Source organism: Phodopus roborovskii, unplaced genomic scaffold, assembly GCF_943737965.1.
Source record: "Phodopus roborovskii unplaced genomic scaffold, PHOROB, whole genome shotgun sequence".
NCBI lineage: Eukaryota > Metazoa > Chordata > Mammalia > Rodentia > Cricetidae > Phodopus > Phodopus roborovskii.
The window spans coordinates 1,523,313-1,538,142 of NW_026125546.1; the positions used below are offsets into that span (position 1 = coordinate 1,523,313).

At 37.7% G+C, this 14,830-nt stretch overlaps 1 protein-coding gene across 1 annotated transcript in view; it reads left to right on the forward strand.

Annotated features, from left to right (window-relative positions):
- Positions 1-3,988: 3,988 nt before the first annotated feature.
- Positions 3,989-14,830, forward strand: part of Col28a1 (collagen type XXVIII alpha 1 chain) — a 166,872-nt gene continuing 156,030 nt past the window's right edge. Inside the window, exons 1-4 of the mRNA XM_051177129.1 lie at positions 3,989-4,035; positions 7,136-7,296; positions 8,077-8,633; positions 13,745-13,765. Of these exons, the coding sequence (XP_051033086.1) occupies positions 7,173-7,296; positions 8,077-8,633; positions 13,745-13,765 (702 nt within the window). The 5' untranslated portion in view covers positions 3,989-4,035; positions 7,136-7,172. The remainder of the gene's footprint in view (positions 4,036-7,135; positions 7,297-8,076; positions 8,634-13,744; positions 13,766-14,830) is intronic.

Sequence of the window (14,830 nt, forward strand, 5' to 3'; positions counted from 1 at the left end):
ATCTTTGAAGAACATTGGTTTTTCTCTTTTCTGGTGAATAGGACCAATGCCTTCTTGATGTCCCTCCAGTTTACTGAAGAAGGGCATGAGAAAAATGTCTAAGCCACATTCTTGCGATCAAGGAGCATAATGAGTCCTGGAAGCTTCCAAGCTTTGTAGCAGTTGTCCCATAAAGTTTGACCACACCATGTTTTATACTGGAGGGAAAAAACAAAACAAACAAAAACAAAAACAAAAACAAAAAAACAGCGAGGGAAAATATAGCAGTTTCTCTGCAATGGTTAGGAAGCCCACTGCCTTCTCTCCTCTCTGTCACAGCTGCTGGCATCCTTTGTCACTGAATCAGCAGCAGTACAGAAACCGAGGGAGCTTCTGCAATGTCATGTGAAACCTTACTCTTGCCCCAGACATGTCCTTTTGATACAGCTTCCTGCTGATTTATGACCAGTTTTTTAAATGTTTTTATTACTTCACATAGAATAAATTTCTAAGCTATTTAAGGAAACAACTGGCTGATTTTCTTTTGAAATGCTACTTCCTATGCCTTGTCTCATCTCTGTCATATGAAGGAGAGAAGTGTGGCTAACATCTCCAGTGAAGTAAGAAAACATATGTTTCTGTTTTGTTTTGTTTTTTTCCTGAAGATTTCACTGTTCCTTAAAAGGTCCATGGGACTTCTTGAAAAATCTGCTTTATGAGGAGGTGACAATGGAACACAGAATTCACATGGTGACGTCATCTGATGATGGGATAGTTGTTAGACACGAGGCTTAAACAATCTCTTATGTTGTGATGCATATGTGTGGTATATGTATGTGTTCATGTGCATGGTGTGTGTGTGGGGGGGTGTGGGTATGGTGTCCGCTTGTGTAAGTATGTGTGATGTATGTATATGGTATATGTGTTTGGAGAATGGGGGGTTGCATGTGTGGTGAGTGTGCCAGTGCATGAGTGTGAAGTCCAGAAGAGGATGTTGGGTGTCCTGCTCTGTCACTCTCCATATTATTCTGAGTCAGAATTTCTCACTGAAGCTACAGTTAGGCTGGCAACCAACAAGCCCCAACAATCCTCCTGTCTCTGCTCCCCCAAAAGTGTTGGGATGACCTGGTTGGCTTTTTACATGGGTGCTGGGGATTTGAACTCAGATCCTCATGCTTGTGCATTGATTACTTTAATCCATTGAGCTATCTCCCCAGCCACTGTTCTGACATTCTCTAATGTTAGTATGACAGTAGGAACAGCTGTAAAATCTGAATTCTTTTTCTGTTTTTTTTTTTTCTTGCATTTACATCTTTGTATATATTCACATGTGTGGAGGCCAAGGTCCCTGTTGGATGCCTTTCTCAGTTGCTTTCCTTTTTTAGTTTTTGAGCTCAGTGATTGGCTAGACTTGCTAGCTAGTGAGCCCTAGGGATTCTGCTGCATCAACCAGCCCAGCACTGATGGTATGTATAGCCATGTGCTGCTTCATCCTTTACAGAGACTCTGAGGGATGGCATTAAGACCCACACACTCTACTCGTTGAGCCATCTCTGCAAGCCTCTTTTCATTTTCTTGAAACCTTTATTTCCTGTTCATTTAAAATTAATTTTTTTAACCAAATGATAATTGTAGATTCACATGCATTCCTAAAACAATGATGATGATGATGTGCAACCATGCAGTCTCTTCTTAACTTAACCTCCCCCAATTGGCAGCCTCCTGACACACAATGCAGAGGCCAAGTGTTGACATTGATAGTGAGAATGTAACCATTCTGTCACCACCAACTCTTGCTGAGGTTTATAAATGTGTGAACTTTCTTACCTTTACCCTTACTGTTTCTAGAGAATCTCTGCTAACCACTATTCCCCTGCTTCCCACTCCAGTGATGTTGAGATACTGCTTGTGAGGGTAGATGGTGAAGTATGTATGAAACACTCAGCGCTGTGCCTGACACCTGCTTGGTGATCCTGAAACAGAGATTGCTATTGTTATAATAAGGGAATTGATAATGTTACAATGCCACCCTATAATGATAATACCTGCAGTGTGTCTCAGACAGTTGATATTCTTGCAGCCTAAATCTGACAATCTGGGCTTAAAATGTAGAAAGAGAGAAGCATTTCTACAAGGTTATTTTCTGACCTCTACACATTTACTGGCATATACCCAGCGAATATATACATTCATAAAAATAATTAACACATTAATAAAAAACTAATTTAAAATAATTGTAACAACCTATATATTGTCTTCTCTAATAATCAAGCTGTTGGGCTGGAGGGATAGCTCAGCCGTTAAAGGCTAGGCTCACAACCATAAATATAATAATCAAGCTGTTACGTGATTTCAGAGGAAACCCATACAGAGAAGTCTATCATTTATAGAGTGATAAGATACATTTTGCCACAATAATAATGTTGATTTACCATGGGCTGAGTCTACAAATTAGAGAATGGGAAAAGGACAATGAAACAGCTTTAATGACTCCTTTCTTGTCTAGACATCTCAGAACACCAACTACTATAAAACTGTAACCACGAACCCAAGGTCATCGCTGACCATTTGAGAAGGCCACAGACTTGAAGGCAAGGTTTTTAGAAATGGAGAAAATTCTATTCAGAAATCCAGCAGTCCAAAGATGGGAGCTATCGCTAGCAAAAATCCATTTTGGTTAGGGCCTGAAGGTGCAAGACCCAGATAGGAATTTTAGAGAGGTATGTCAGATAGGTGGGTACTAGGAGAGTCACAAATTTAAGTGGTCTGCTTTTCCAATGCACAAACTGCTGTACCCTGGGTTGCGGTGGTCACTAGATGTCTTGACTTCTTTAAATATAAAGAATAGTTAGTTATTAGAAAGTCCTGTGCTAGCTGGGTGTAGTGGCGTCCACCTTTAATCCCATCAGGCAGGAGGCAGAAGTAGGCAGATCTCTGTGAGTTTGAGGCCAGCCTGGTCTACATAGTAAATTTCAGGACAGCTTGAGCTACAAAGTGAGATCCTATCTTGCAAAACAAACAAACAAACAAAAAACCCAAAAAACAACAACAACAACAAAAAAAACCTCAAGCCTTTTTTAGTTCTTCTCAAGCATAGGTAATACTGTACTTAGTCACTTAAAATATATCTTTAATTGGAGAACAGGGGAAGCATTGGTCCCCTCGTGAGGTGGGAAGGCAAATGTCACTCTCTTCTGATAGTGAAATACAACTTTTCTTAGAATGGCTGTAATCTGCTAGGTGTCTTTAGTTAGTGATGATACCGCCAATGATGGCCCCTCCAGAACCTTCAATCAGTGGGAAACCAACAATGAATATCACACTGCTCTACTCTGTCACCTCCAAAGTGAGTGGAGGTGATTTAAAACCAGCTAAAAGCAGAGCTGGGGAACTTATATTTAGGTTTTCCCTCATTATAGTTATAGTTAGAAGAACATCTTAACAGATGACTCTCTACCTTGCTTCCTAGATTGGAGAGCAAGTACTTCATAGAAGTTAGGGGCAGAGCCCTACAAAAAATTTCCAAAAATCAGAAGTAGGAAGACTATAATAACGAACTGCTACATGGTCACCATTCAACTTAAAGAAATATTAATCTCATTTTCTTAAAAAACAATTTTGAATCTGAGAGTGATACCATTTATATGCTTCACAATGTTATTCCAACTAGCATCTCAGAGAGCAAACCCAGGCAAAGAGGAAAAACAGAAATCAAAAGAAGGGTATATAGTATGAAGAAACAAAGGCAGGTTGCCAATCAATGCCTAAAATGAAGAAAATTTGCTCAGATTCTTTTTCTTTTTCAGAACAGCAGTCTGGAAAGCACAGACTTATTTTGAAGGGACTCTGTCCCTTTAAGTTGCTTACTGATCCCACCCAGATCTTGCACCTTGGCAAAATGCCTACCCACTCTAGTAAACAAGAATAAGGAGATGCAAAAAATTATTTCCCAGAGAACAGAACAATATCAAATAGCTAACTGTATCCCTAATCATAGTCCTTGCTGTGAGCATCTACTGCACTGGTCTGTCTTTCCTGTTTGAGAATTTGCCTAAGGTAAGACACAGCTGCTTGCTTTTCATTCCTTAACTCAGGACCTTCCAGGAACCCTGCAAGGATAAATGACTGATGTTCTGGTCATGTGAAGGAAGCTTATTGAAAACTTTGCCCTCTGTTGTTATTCAAAGCCAATTGTTAGCTAAACATGAATAACTGCTAAACTAAACTAAAAGTAGTTTTAAAGGTATTTAATTCTTTGTTTTGCAAATTTTATTCTAAATTTACAGTCTACTAAACTGTACTGCAATGTTGTTCACATCTTTGGCAAATTTTTTAAATTTGAAATTAATTTCTATAATTCACGATTAATCACAGAATATTTTTATCATTTTACTAGAAATTTGAATAAAGAATATCTGATCATTTTGTCTTCATGCAGAAGCTAGTAAAATGCAAAAACTATGAAAAAATTAATAAAATCCACAGAAAAATTATTTTATTCCTGAAAAATTATAAAATACAAAATCTCTTGAATGCATTGACCCTTATATTCACCTGAAAAAAATTTTAGGAAGAATGTCAAAATACGGTATTTGCCAAAAGATCTGTATTCATAAAATTTAGCCTATATTAACATAGAGGTTTATAACTTCTTTCATTTAACTAATTCATTTTCCATTCCTTCTAATCCAATTGTACATCTTCCTGAAAGATAAGAATAAAAATGAGAGCAATAGAACACGCTGTAAGTGATTAGAAGTGGGTGGGCTCTCAAAATGTCAAACTAACAAAGTCAAAGAGTTCAGGAAGGTAATAGACTAGAAAAACTAGCGAACAAAAAATGGAAGGTCAGGAGAGTGCTCAAGGAAGCAAAAAGCTTTGCCTCAGGGGGCGAGCGAAGAGCCGCCAGAAGAAGTCACACACACAGATATTATCATTACTGCAGGGATTGAGCTGTGTCCGGGACTGTCATCCCCATGAGGGTTGAGCTATAAATTCAGAACCCTAAGCCAAGAAAACTACATGTTCAGGTGCTTCGTTTTATTTGAAGCCAATAGTTCGGAAGTCCTTACATCTCATTCTGTCAGTGTCTCACTCCCAGAACTTCTAAGATGTTCCTCATGGCGTGGACTTGAGCCAAGGGAAAACACCAGTGTAACACTGATTTCTCTTCTCTTCTGAAATTGCAGTAGTAGCTGTGTGTGTCTATGTGACTCTATCTTTACACTAACCTTTGGAAGTAAAGTTGTAGTTCTTTCATGTTCTTCTTGGTTCAAACAGAGATGCCGATTGCATGTTCTATTTCCTTGGTACAGTTCTGGCGGAAAGGGGGGTGGTTGTTTGATTGTTTGTTTGTTTTTGCTGTTTTTCTTATCATAGTATACCTGATCTGACATTTAGCCAAGTGTGCTTGGTGCACGGGCCAGCACAGGTGCTTGTTCGCACAGAAGTGGCGTTGTCTTAGTAAATGTTCTGCTTCATGCTATTTGAGGAAGAGACTGTGGCCTGAAGCCAGCCATTGCTTTATCGCCAACCTAACAATCTTGCTTCTTTGGGGGATTCATTTTTCTGGCATGGATGAAAGAAGTCAGTCTCCCAGCTCACTCATCATGGCCTTTGCACGTATATCCACCATCTACTGAGCATCTGGAAAATCATGGTCATTAATTTCCAGTTCACATTCTTGGGAGGCAAGGTGCCAAAGGAGGAAATTGATTCCTTTTCCAGACCTCCTTGAGTTAAAGCAGCTGAAGGAGGCAAACATGCAAAACCATGCAGATTGTTAGTTCTAAATAAACGTTTTGTTCCCGATCCCTCGGGCATCCGGAGCTAGCAACATACGGGTCTCTCTTTGTCAGGGAATTCTGGTGATTTAAGCATCACTTTGTGTGTAGCCGGGCATATTAGACTGATACAGATGAGTGAGAATTTTAATACAGAATTAAAGTTCTCGTTGTTTAGCTACCTGGGAAAACAGTTTCACTGGGTTGTTTGAAGGGTAGGCCTCCTGATTTCTAGTCTTTTCCCGTGTATTGTTTGCAAGTTGCTTTTAAGCAAATCTATGGGTTTTTGTTCTCATATTCTTTAGATTCATCAGAAGAGTAGAAAGCAAGAGTAGAAAAGAGAAAGGAGTTAGGGAAAGCTGAGGAAGAATTTAATTCTGATGTGAGTTTTGAACTCATTGATGAGTTTTGAACTCATTCTCAGTAAGGCTAAAAATGGTAGAGTCTGTGTATGATCCAAGGAAGGGACAGATTTGCTAAGAATCAGTAATAATGAAAATGAGTGGAAGAAACATTCAGTCATCTGAACTCACTCTGAAGAATCTGAAAAGGACAAAGCAGGTACTGTGATAGAACCATAATCTCCAAACAGTGTGGGACTGAGACATTGATTAATGGATTTCCTTACTCCATGTTCTCCATAATATAATGAGAAATTAGTGCTGCTTAAATATAGCTATTAAATATAAATGAGTATTTACATAGAAATGTTTCATCATGGTACCACGGCTTGCTTAGGTTACAAGTTTTAAAAATCTCAGTATATTTTACCTAAAACGTGAAGATACTTGTGTGTGTGTGTGTGTGTGTGTGTGTGTGTGTGTGTGTGTGTGTATTTGAGTGAGCAGAGGACAGCTTGCTGAAGCTAATTCTTTCCTTACACTACATGGAGACAAACTCAGTTCGTCTTGCTTGGTGCCAAGTGCCTAAATTCACTGAAACACGTAGTTGGCCCTTATGCCAGTTTTTAACACTACAAACTCAAAATTATTTATTTATTTATCCCCACTCTCTGGGTTTTTTTTTTTTTTTTTTTTGGTGTGTGTGAGGGGATTCCTGAATATGAGAATGAGCGAGTCTCTGTTTCTTGTGCCCTCTCTTGAGCTCTTTTCTGTATATTTCTAAGTTTGTTCTGTTCAATTTCAATGTGTTAATTTTGTCATATCATATCATAGTCCCTTAGAAGCCTGTTTGTTTTCTAATAAGAGGCAGAAAGGGGATCAATTCTGATGGAAGGGGAGTGCAGAAAGACCGGGAAGAATAGAGGGGGAAACCATAATCAGGTTATGAGAAAAATATATTTTCAATAAAAGAAAAAAAAGATAAACATTGCCCTTTATGGGGATATTTATAACTGGATTTTCCATTTCAAGGTGTTACCAGGCAGATGAATTTTCACCATCTACCATAATGAGGAAAAGAGATGCTGCCTTCTGTCTTCTGCTTTTGCCAGCGTTTATGACTCAAGCAGTACATGGACAAAGAAAGAAAGGACCAAAGCCAAACATACTGGCAAGGAAAAATGACATCCGGGGTAAAAAATAGAGTGTTTTAAAAAAAAGTTTTAGTTTTAGTCTGTGAAAGCACTAATATAAAAGTATAGTGTTTGATATAAGTAGAAAATCATATGTATGTATACATAATTATATCATGATAGTAATAAACTCTACATATTTAGATCACCTCAGACATTTTAGAGTATTGTGCATGTGTTATGTCATTTGAACTCCACATGTATAATAGGAAGAACAGAGACAGCCACTCTCACAATATGGATAAACAGGTTCAGAGATCTTAAATGGCCATTCAAGGCCATAAGCAAATAAGCTATTAAGAAACTGATTTAGGATTCACATACAACTCTACTTTCAAATAAGTTTGTTTTCCTGTTGTTATTCCTACAATGAATGTAGGTATTTTTCTCATTTGATTTCAAGGCCCTAATATGACATAACCCAATTATTAAACAGAATGCTTTGATTTACCTTTAGACTCCTTTGTCTAGAATTTTTAATTGTAAAAATATATCACATTTCCCCTTTTTATGCTTTAAGTGGGTTTACAAGAGGGAAAATATGACACTTTTATTTGTTTGGTCTTGCTTTTCATTTAATGAAAGAAAAATATTTTGTAGACTTAGAAAGATATTTAATTTTGTACAAATTAATTTTAATCTTGAAGGCAGTCTGTCATCTTTCAAGGTGTCTCTCACAGTTACTTCTCTCTTAGAAGCAAAACAATTGGGGTTCTGATTATGTGATGTTGCATGTGAGGAGGGACAATTGTGTCACACAACCTTTGCGTTCTCTTTCAGACTCCATTTGCTTCATCGATGTTGCTTTTATCTTGGACAGTTCTGAAAGCTCTAAAATTGTCCTCTTTGATAATCAAAAAAATTTTGTGGACAGCTTGAGTGAGAGGATTTTCCAGTTGACTCCTGGTAGGTCACTGAAATATGACATCAAGTTGGCAGCCCTTCAGTTTAGCAGCTCCGTCCAGATTGATCCACCCTTTTCTTCTTGGAAGGATCTACAGACATTTAAGCAGAGGGTCAAGTCTTTGAATTTAATTGGGCAAGGTACCTTCTCTTATTATGCCATCTCCAATGCCACAAGGCTGCTTAAGAGAGAAGGACGTAAAGATGGTGTGAAAGTGGCTTTGTTGATGACTGATGGCATTGATCATCCCAAGAGTCCAGATGTCCAAAGTATTTCTGAAGATGCTAGAATTTCAGGAATATCATTTATCCCTGTGGGACTTTCCACTGTGGTCAATGAAGCCAAACTTCGCTTGATATCTGGGGACTCATCCAGTGAACCTGTTCTACTATTGAGTGATCCAACTCTTGTAGACAAAATCCAGGAACGTCTGGTAGGTACCAAGAGGGTCAAATATATATTGTATTTTGATATCTTAGACTTACACTATTAAAAAATATATACAAAATGTTGACAAAGTGGGATTCTTAATGGACATAAGGCACCAATCTTTCTGGAGCCTCTTTTCACTACCTTGACAATTTACTGGGAATGTGTGATGTTTGTTCCCTGAAGTTTCATCCTTAACTTTGTCACATGCTGAGGTTTTTGGAAAGATTACTTTTAAAGCATACACCATACTCTCCTGTCTATTCACCCTAAGATCATGTACATAGTTGACATATTCAGTTTGTTCTCAATTTGTAGTCTGATTTATTTGTTCTAACTTTATCCTTTCTCATTTCCCATTTGCAGAATTACCTTTTACTGTCTTATCTATTTCTATTATATACTCCTTAAACATATTTATTTTTTCTCCTTTTATTTCTTATATGTTACAAGCCTGTCTATACTACTTTTCCTATTGTCTGAAACAATTATTTTGGCTCATGAATTGAGGGGATAGTCTATCATGGTGTGAAAGTATGGTGGCAGAAGTGTAAGGTATCTGGTCACAGTGTCCATAATCTGAAAACATAAGGAAATGGATGCTTCCATCAGCTTAGAGTTTCTTTTATAGAGGCCAGGATTCCAGTCTATGGATGCTGCTGTCCACTTTTAGGGTGGGTCTTCCTGCTTTAGTAAACCTAAACTAGAAACTCCTTCATAGACAAGCACAGAGGCATATCTCCTAGGCAATTCTAGATCCAGTCAAGTTGACAATCAGCATTAACCATCACATGATCTGCTTAAAATCACCTGTAGTCAATCGATGATTTTTTTTGTTTTTGTTTTTTGTTTTTTGCATCAGAGCAGGTAATTCTTCTCTTTGTGTTATTGGCTACGACAGTGCTGTCTACCATCTTCCTGGAAGAGCTTTCCCTTGCTGCTTTGGGAAATGAGGCAAAACAATCAAAATGAAATCTCTCTTTACAATGTTTCTCAAGGAGAAAAACTCCCAGATAGAAGCTGGCTAATTGGTTAAGTGTTTAATATTGATTTTCTAAAACCAAACAAAAAAACACCGATTAAAAGTTTTTCATAGATAGGATGCACTTATGTATTAAGAACACACACATATAACAACAACAACTAAGGAAAAAGTGGGCAGCCATGAGTCTGCGAGAGAGTAAAGCTGAGATGGGGGTGGGAGTATGTAGGAAGTACTGGAAGAAGAAAAAGAAAGGGTAAAATGACATGGTTATATATTTAATTGCGAAAGCTTAAATGTTCTTTTCTTGAGAAGGCAGCAAGGTGGAAATGTCCTTTGGGCACTTGTAATCTAATCATTTCTCTTTAATATTTTCTAAACATTGCGAAGAAAATTCAAGCTTATTCCAAAGATTTTTTTTTTTTTTTTTGATTCTTTTGTCCTCTCCCCATCTTTTCTCAGGATTTAACTTTTAATCTGAGTTGAAAACAAACGCACGAAGCATGTTTTTTTCAGTAAAGAATGTGTGGAGTGCTGTCCGGCTTTCCGTGCTGTTGGCACTGCTCTGAGAATTCCTATGTTTTATATAATCTTTTCAAGATTTATTTTATATGTATGAGTTTTCCCTATATGCATGTATACAAAGCACAGGTCCTTGAAGGTCAGAAGAGAGCATTGGATCCTCTAAATCTGGAGTTAGAGGTGGCTGTGAACCACTTTGTGGGTACTGGAAACCAAACTTGAATCCTCTGCAAGAACAACACATGTTATTACCTGTTGAATAATTTCCCTATCCCCTCTATGCTTTATTTTGTTTAGTCTATCACAATCATGATGTAGGTTAATTACAATGTAAGATGATTATTATCACCCCATTTTATTGCTAAAGAGCTGAAAACGTAAGGCTCACCAAGATTGCACTGCAGGTATGCTTAGCCCTGAAAAGGCATACTGAAAGAGGAAATCACAATGAATTTTGAAAATTTGCTCAATCAGAACTGCCCCTAGACTAGCAACATCACTCTTCCAAAGTTACTATTGTTTCTTACCTCTTCTCTCTGGGCATTGAGGCTGTTTAGACTGGAGTCAGTCTATGGTTGCCCAGCCCATGGTTCTCAGGTGAGTCTGGCTAGGAGCAGATCCATCAAAGAAAAGGGAAACTTGTCACCTTGTGAGGACAAATACCTAGCCCTGCCTGTGCCCCTGGTTCATGGAGTCCTCATCACTCAGCTGAAAGTAAGGCGTTCCATTATGTATAGAGGAGAATCCTGGGAAGGTGGACACTTACTGGCCTATTGGTCCTTCCCTCTGTTCATCTCTAGAGTGAGAAGAGCTCATTTCTGAAGGTACAGAGCAGGCAGCTCCTTGTTTGGCCGATGTTTGGGCTCAGGATGTTGCCACCCCCTCTAAACACACCCTTGCTGAGATTCCTGCCCAATTGAAGTCAAGAGTTCTTGGCAGTGGACTGGAGCTGGGGCTGTTTGTTTCTGGGGAAACAGAAAATGACCATCAGGACTCTGCTTCCTCAGCATCCTGTGACTTCAGCTTGTTTGTTCAGGTGTTAGTTCTGTGAACCTCTCCTGACAAAGGGGGATGGGGCTACCCGAACGCACCCCGGGTCCAAAGTTCTTATTCAGCTTTGAAAAGAATGACACACCAACATTGAGTATTCGCATTGCCCCTCCCCATAAAACAAGTCCTGATTTTTTACCGGATCATTGGTGAATTCCTCATTTAATCAATGACGATTAACAATGTTTATTACATTATTAGTTGACAATTTTATTTTGAAACTTTTATGTGGTTAGGTTTTTAAAATAATTTACTATAATGCATTAATTACTTAAGTGCACAATTCCATGAGTTTTGGCAAGTAAACATATTATACAATCACAAACACAATTAGAATACAGAAATTTCCATCGCTTATAATACCTATTTAAATTTCTTTGTGATCTCTCTCTGTCTTTCCCTCCCTTTCTACAGAGCTACTAGCCTGACTAGAGGTTCATTTCTGTTGCAGAGTTTATATTATTTCAAAGGCTTTTGGTGTTGTTGTTATGGAAATTGTTGGCCTTTGCTCCTATCTCATTTTTATGATATTAATAACTTTGTCAATTCTTCATATTTCCTCCCTCCCTCTTTATATCATTGGCCTTGTATTCATTCCCAAAATTAGCTGTTCCCTTCCAGCCTTCTATTTTGACCACTATCCCTTTATACAAATCTGAATCCACTGACAGAATGTACTTCTTTTATTTTAGTGAGGACATTTCTCTATTTATTCTGGCCATTGATGCTCATGTTTCAACAGAACTTACAAGCCATAACTCAAACTGAAATTTGTAGACCTCCTTTTGAAGATGCCCACACCCTGGCTGTGACCCTGTGTGCTTTTCCAGTCATTCTCAAAGCCAACTTCCTCATCAAGGATGGAAACCCTGCTTCCCAGTGATCTGTTCTCTGGACCCTTCTGTCCTCCCTTTGAATATCTGTCCTCACTGCTGCCCTTGTCTTATTGCCCACACCAGTCTTTATGACTCTTTCCCCCACAAACTTTGACATATAGAGCAGCATACCATTGGGGTGTTAGTTGGTCCCTTGCGTTCCTTTCTTCGGAATCATCCAGAAGCCCCACCTATTCCAAGAAACCGTTACTGACTCCCACTCTCATCATTTAAGACTGCCTACACTGCTTTTGGCATGTTGTACTCAGTGGAGGTTTTCGACTGTAAGTGCCCTTAGGGATGGGGCTTTGTCCTTTGTTTGTAACAATCTTATCTATTATGAGTTTTGGGTCTAGTTGTGTTTCTGTAAAAATACAAATTCCAGAAAAATGTAAAAACAAGTGAGCTATGAAAGTAGTTATGTCATTTAAGTGCTAAAGGAAAATACAGTGAAGCAAAATTGGCTTTTCAAAGGGAAATCTGGAAAAAGGTACAAACACGGCAAAAGAATGAGTTTTAAAACCACTAAGGTAAGGATCCAAGGGTGGTGGCTCATGGCTGTAATCTTAGCTCTTGGGATGCTAAGGCATTGAGGTCACTCTGGACCACACAATGAGCTCTAGCTACCTTGAGCTACATAAGCCCTTTTCAAATAAAAAGCCCATAAAAATTTTAGATATGAGCCAGGCAGTGGTGGTTCATGCCTTTAATCCCAGCACTCGGGTGGCAGAGGCAGGTGGATCTCTGTGAGTTCAGAGCCAGCCTGGTTTACAGAGTGAGTTTCAGGACAGAGAAAGATGTATTATTATTTCTACATCAAATCATATTTATAATAATATTTTTATCATGACACATATATTATTTTTATCATTTAACTCCTCCTAGGTAGCAAGTTACAAATGTAGTATTCTATAAATAATGCATATTGTTATGGACTACTCAAAAGTTTCACAAAATATTTTAATACTATTTAGATGCAAAAGATGCAGCTCTTTTCCTTATATTGGGCTTTTTAAAGTAAAATATCATATTTGGGTCTCTTTAAAGTTTGAGTGAAAAATCCTTTCTCCTAGTAATCACAATAGCAGGATTGTGGCTTCCTGTGTTTCAGATCATCTTGAAAGATACCACCAGGATTATAATATTCTTTTTTTAGTGTTAATCTAATTTTATAAGACCTACTAATACTTTTACAAAAAGATGATTCCCAAATCAGTGTTTTAGTGCCAAAATCCCCCAAATGCACATATTTATAGATCTGAGGACAAGAAAATATATAATTATATATTTGCTTAAGTCTTTGTAAGCAAAAGTGAGACGTTTCTCATTATAGTCAATTAAACTCGGAGCTAAATTATGGATATAATTAGAATTGATCAAAGAAACAAAATAAGTAATAGAACTGGTCAAAGCAACACAAGGTAAAGCATAGGATGCAGTAGGATAAAGTTCCTAGGAAACAGAGTAATTTTGAACGTTAGTGCCCCTCATGTCTCCTATTATTACATGGCTGAGAGAGCTCCTGGGGTGGTAGGCTGCCTGGTTGTATTACTTAAAATGTTAAAAAGCTGAATTGCTATTCTTCTTGGAAATTGCATATCCCATAGAGAATAATTAAGATGAATAAGAAGATGGAAGCATAACTATTAATGGAGTTAATGTTTCATTCTTTATTTTTCCTTCTAGGATGTCTTATTTGAAAGGAAGGTAAGCACCACACACTTTATTACAGTGAATTACTCTAAAAACCTGGATTAGCCCTCCAATGTTGTGATTCACATCAGGTGTAACTAAATAAAAATGTCTAATTCTTTGAGGAAGCCACATGATCTTATTTTTTAAGCCTCTGTGTTTCAAATGTAGTTTAGAAAATTTTAGAAAAAGTAGAAAATGTTTAGTGGGATTTGAGAGATTGTTTTAGAGATCAGTGCTACCAACTGACAAAATTTCTCTTTACTTTGGCATGGATTCTTTTATTCTAAGCAGGGATCAGACACTAGCTGCTTGCTGGAGTCCTCTGATTTAGAAGCTACTCCTGCTATTGGCCAGCATCCATCTAGTGCTCAGCTTCCCGCTCTTTGCTGGTTGGACTTGAAGCCTATTCACTTCTTTATTTTGAAGAGAACTGAGCCAGATGAGAACAACCAATCAGAGCACATTGTAAAGGAGGCTAGATAGTAACCATCCATTGGAAAGGACATAGGATACAGTTGTGGTTTTTTTTTTTTTTTTAAAGTGGTTATGAACATGCCAAAGATTCATGAGCTAGACTTTCTGCACCATGAAAAGCACAGATGACATGGAAGCATTTGTTAAATGTGGTTTGTAACTTTTGAAGACATGCAGAGAAAACAATGACTTTGTCATGTTTGAGTCTGTTAGAAAGCTACCATAAGACTCATTCTGTTTTCAGAGACCTGAAAATAAAAACAAATGTGCACCTTGAATTGATAAAATGTGGTTCAAATCATGTTTTCTTTTGCGAGTATGGAGAAATTACTGTTTACATATGACTGAGCTATGATATGTTATGTAGAAGAGAATGAGTAGAAATTCCAAAATTTTATAAAAATGCTTATTTTTCTATTTTAACTAGTCTTTTTCTGTAAGTACATTGATAAATAGATGGTAGAACATTTGTTTTTCTTAACCATGGTGAAAGTTAATACTTCAATAGCTCACCCATCCTGTTTGCCTTGAATAATTTAATAGAGAAACTTTTTCAAGGGAGTTTCAGTTAGTTACATAACAACTAAGATTTGGTCATGCTAG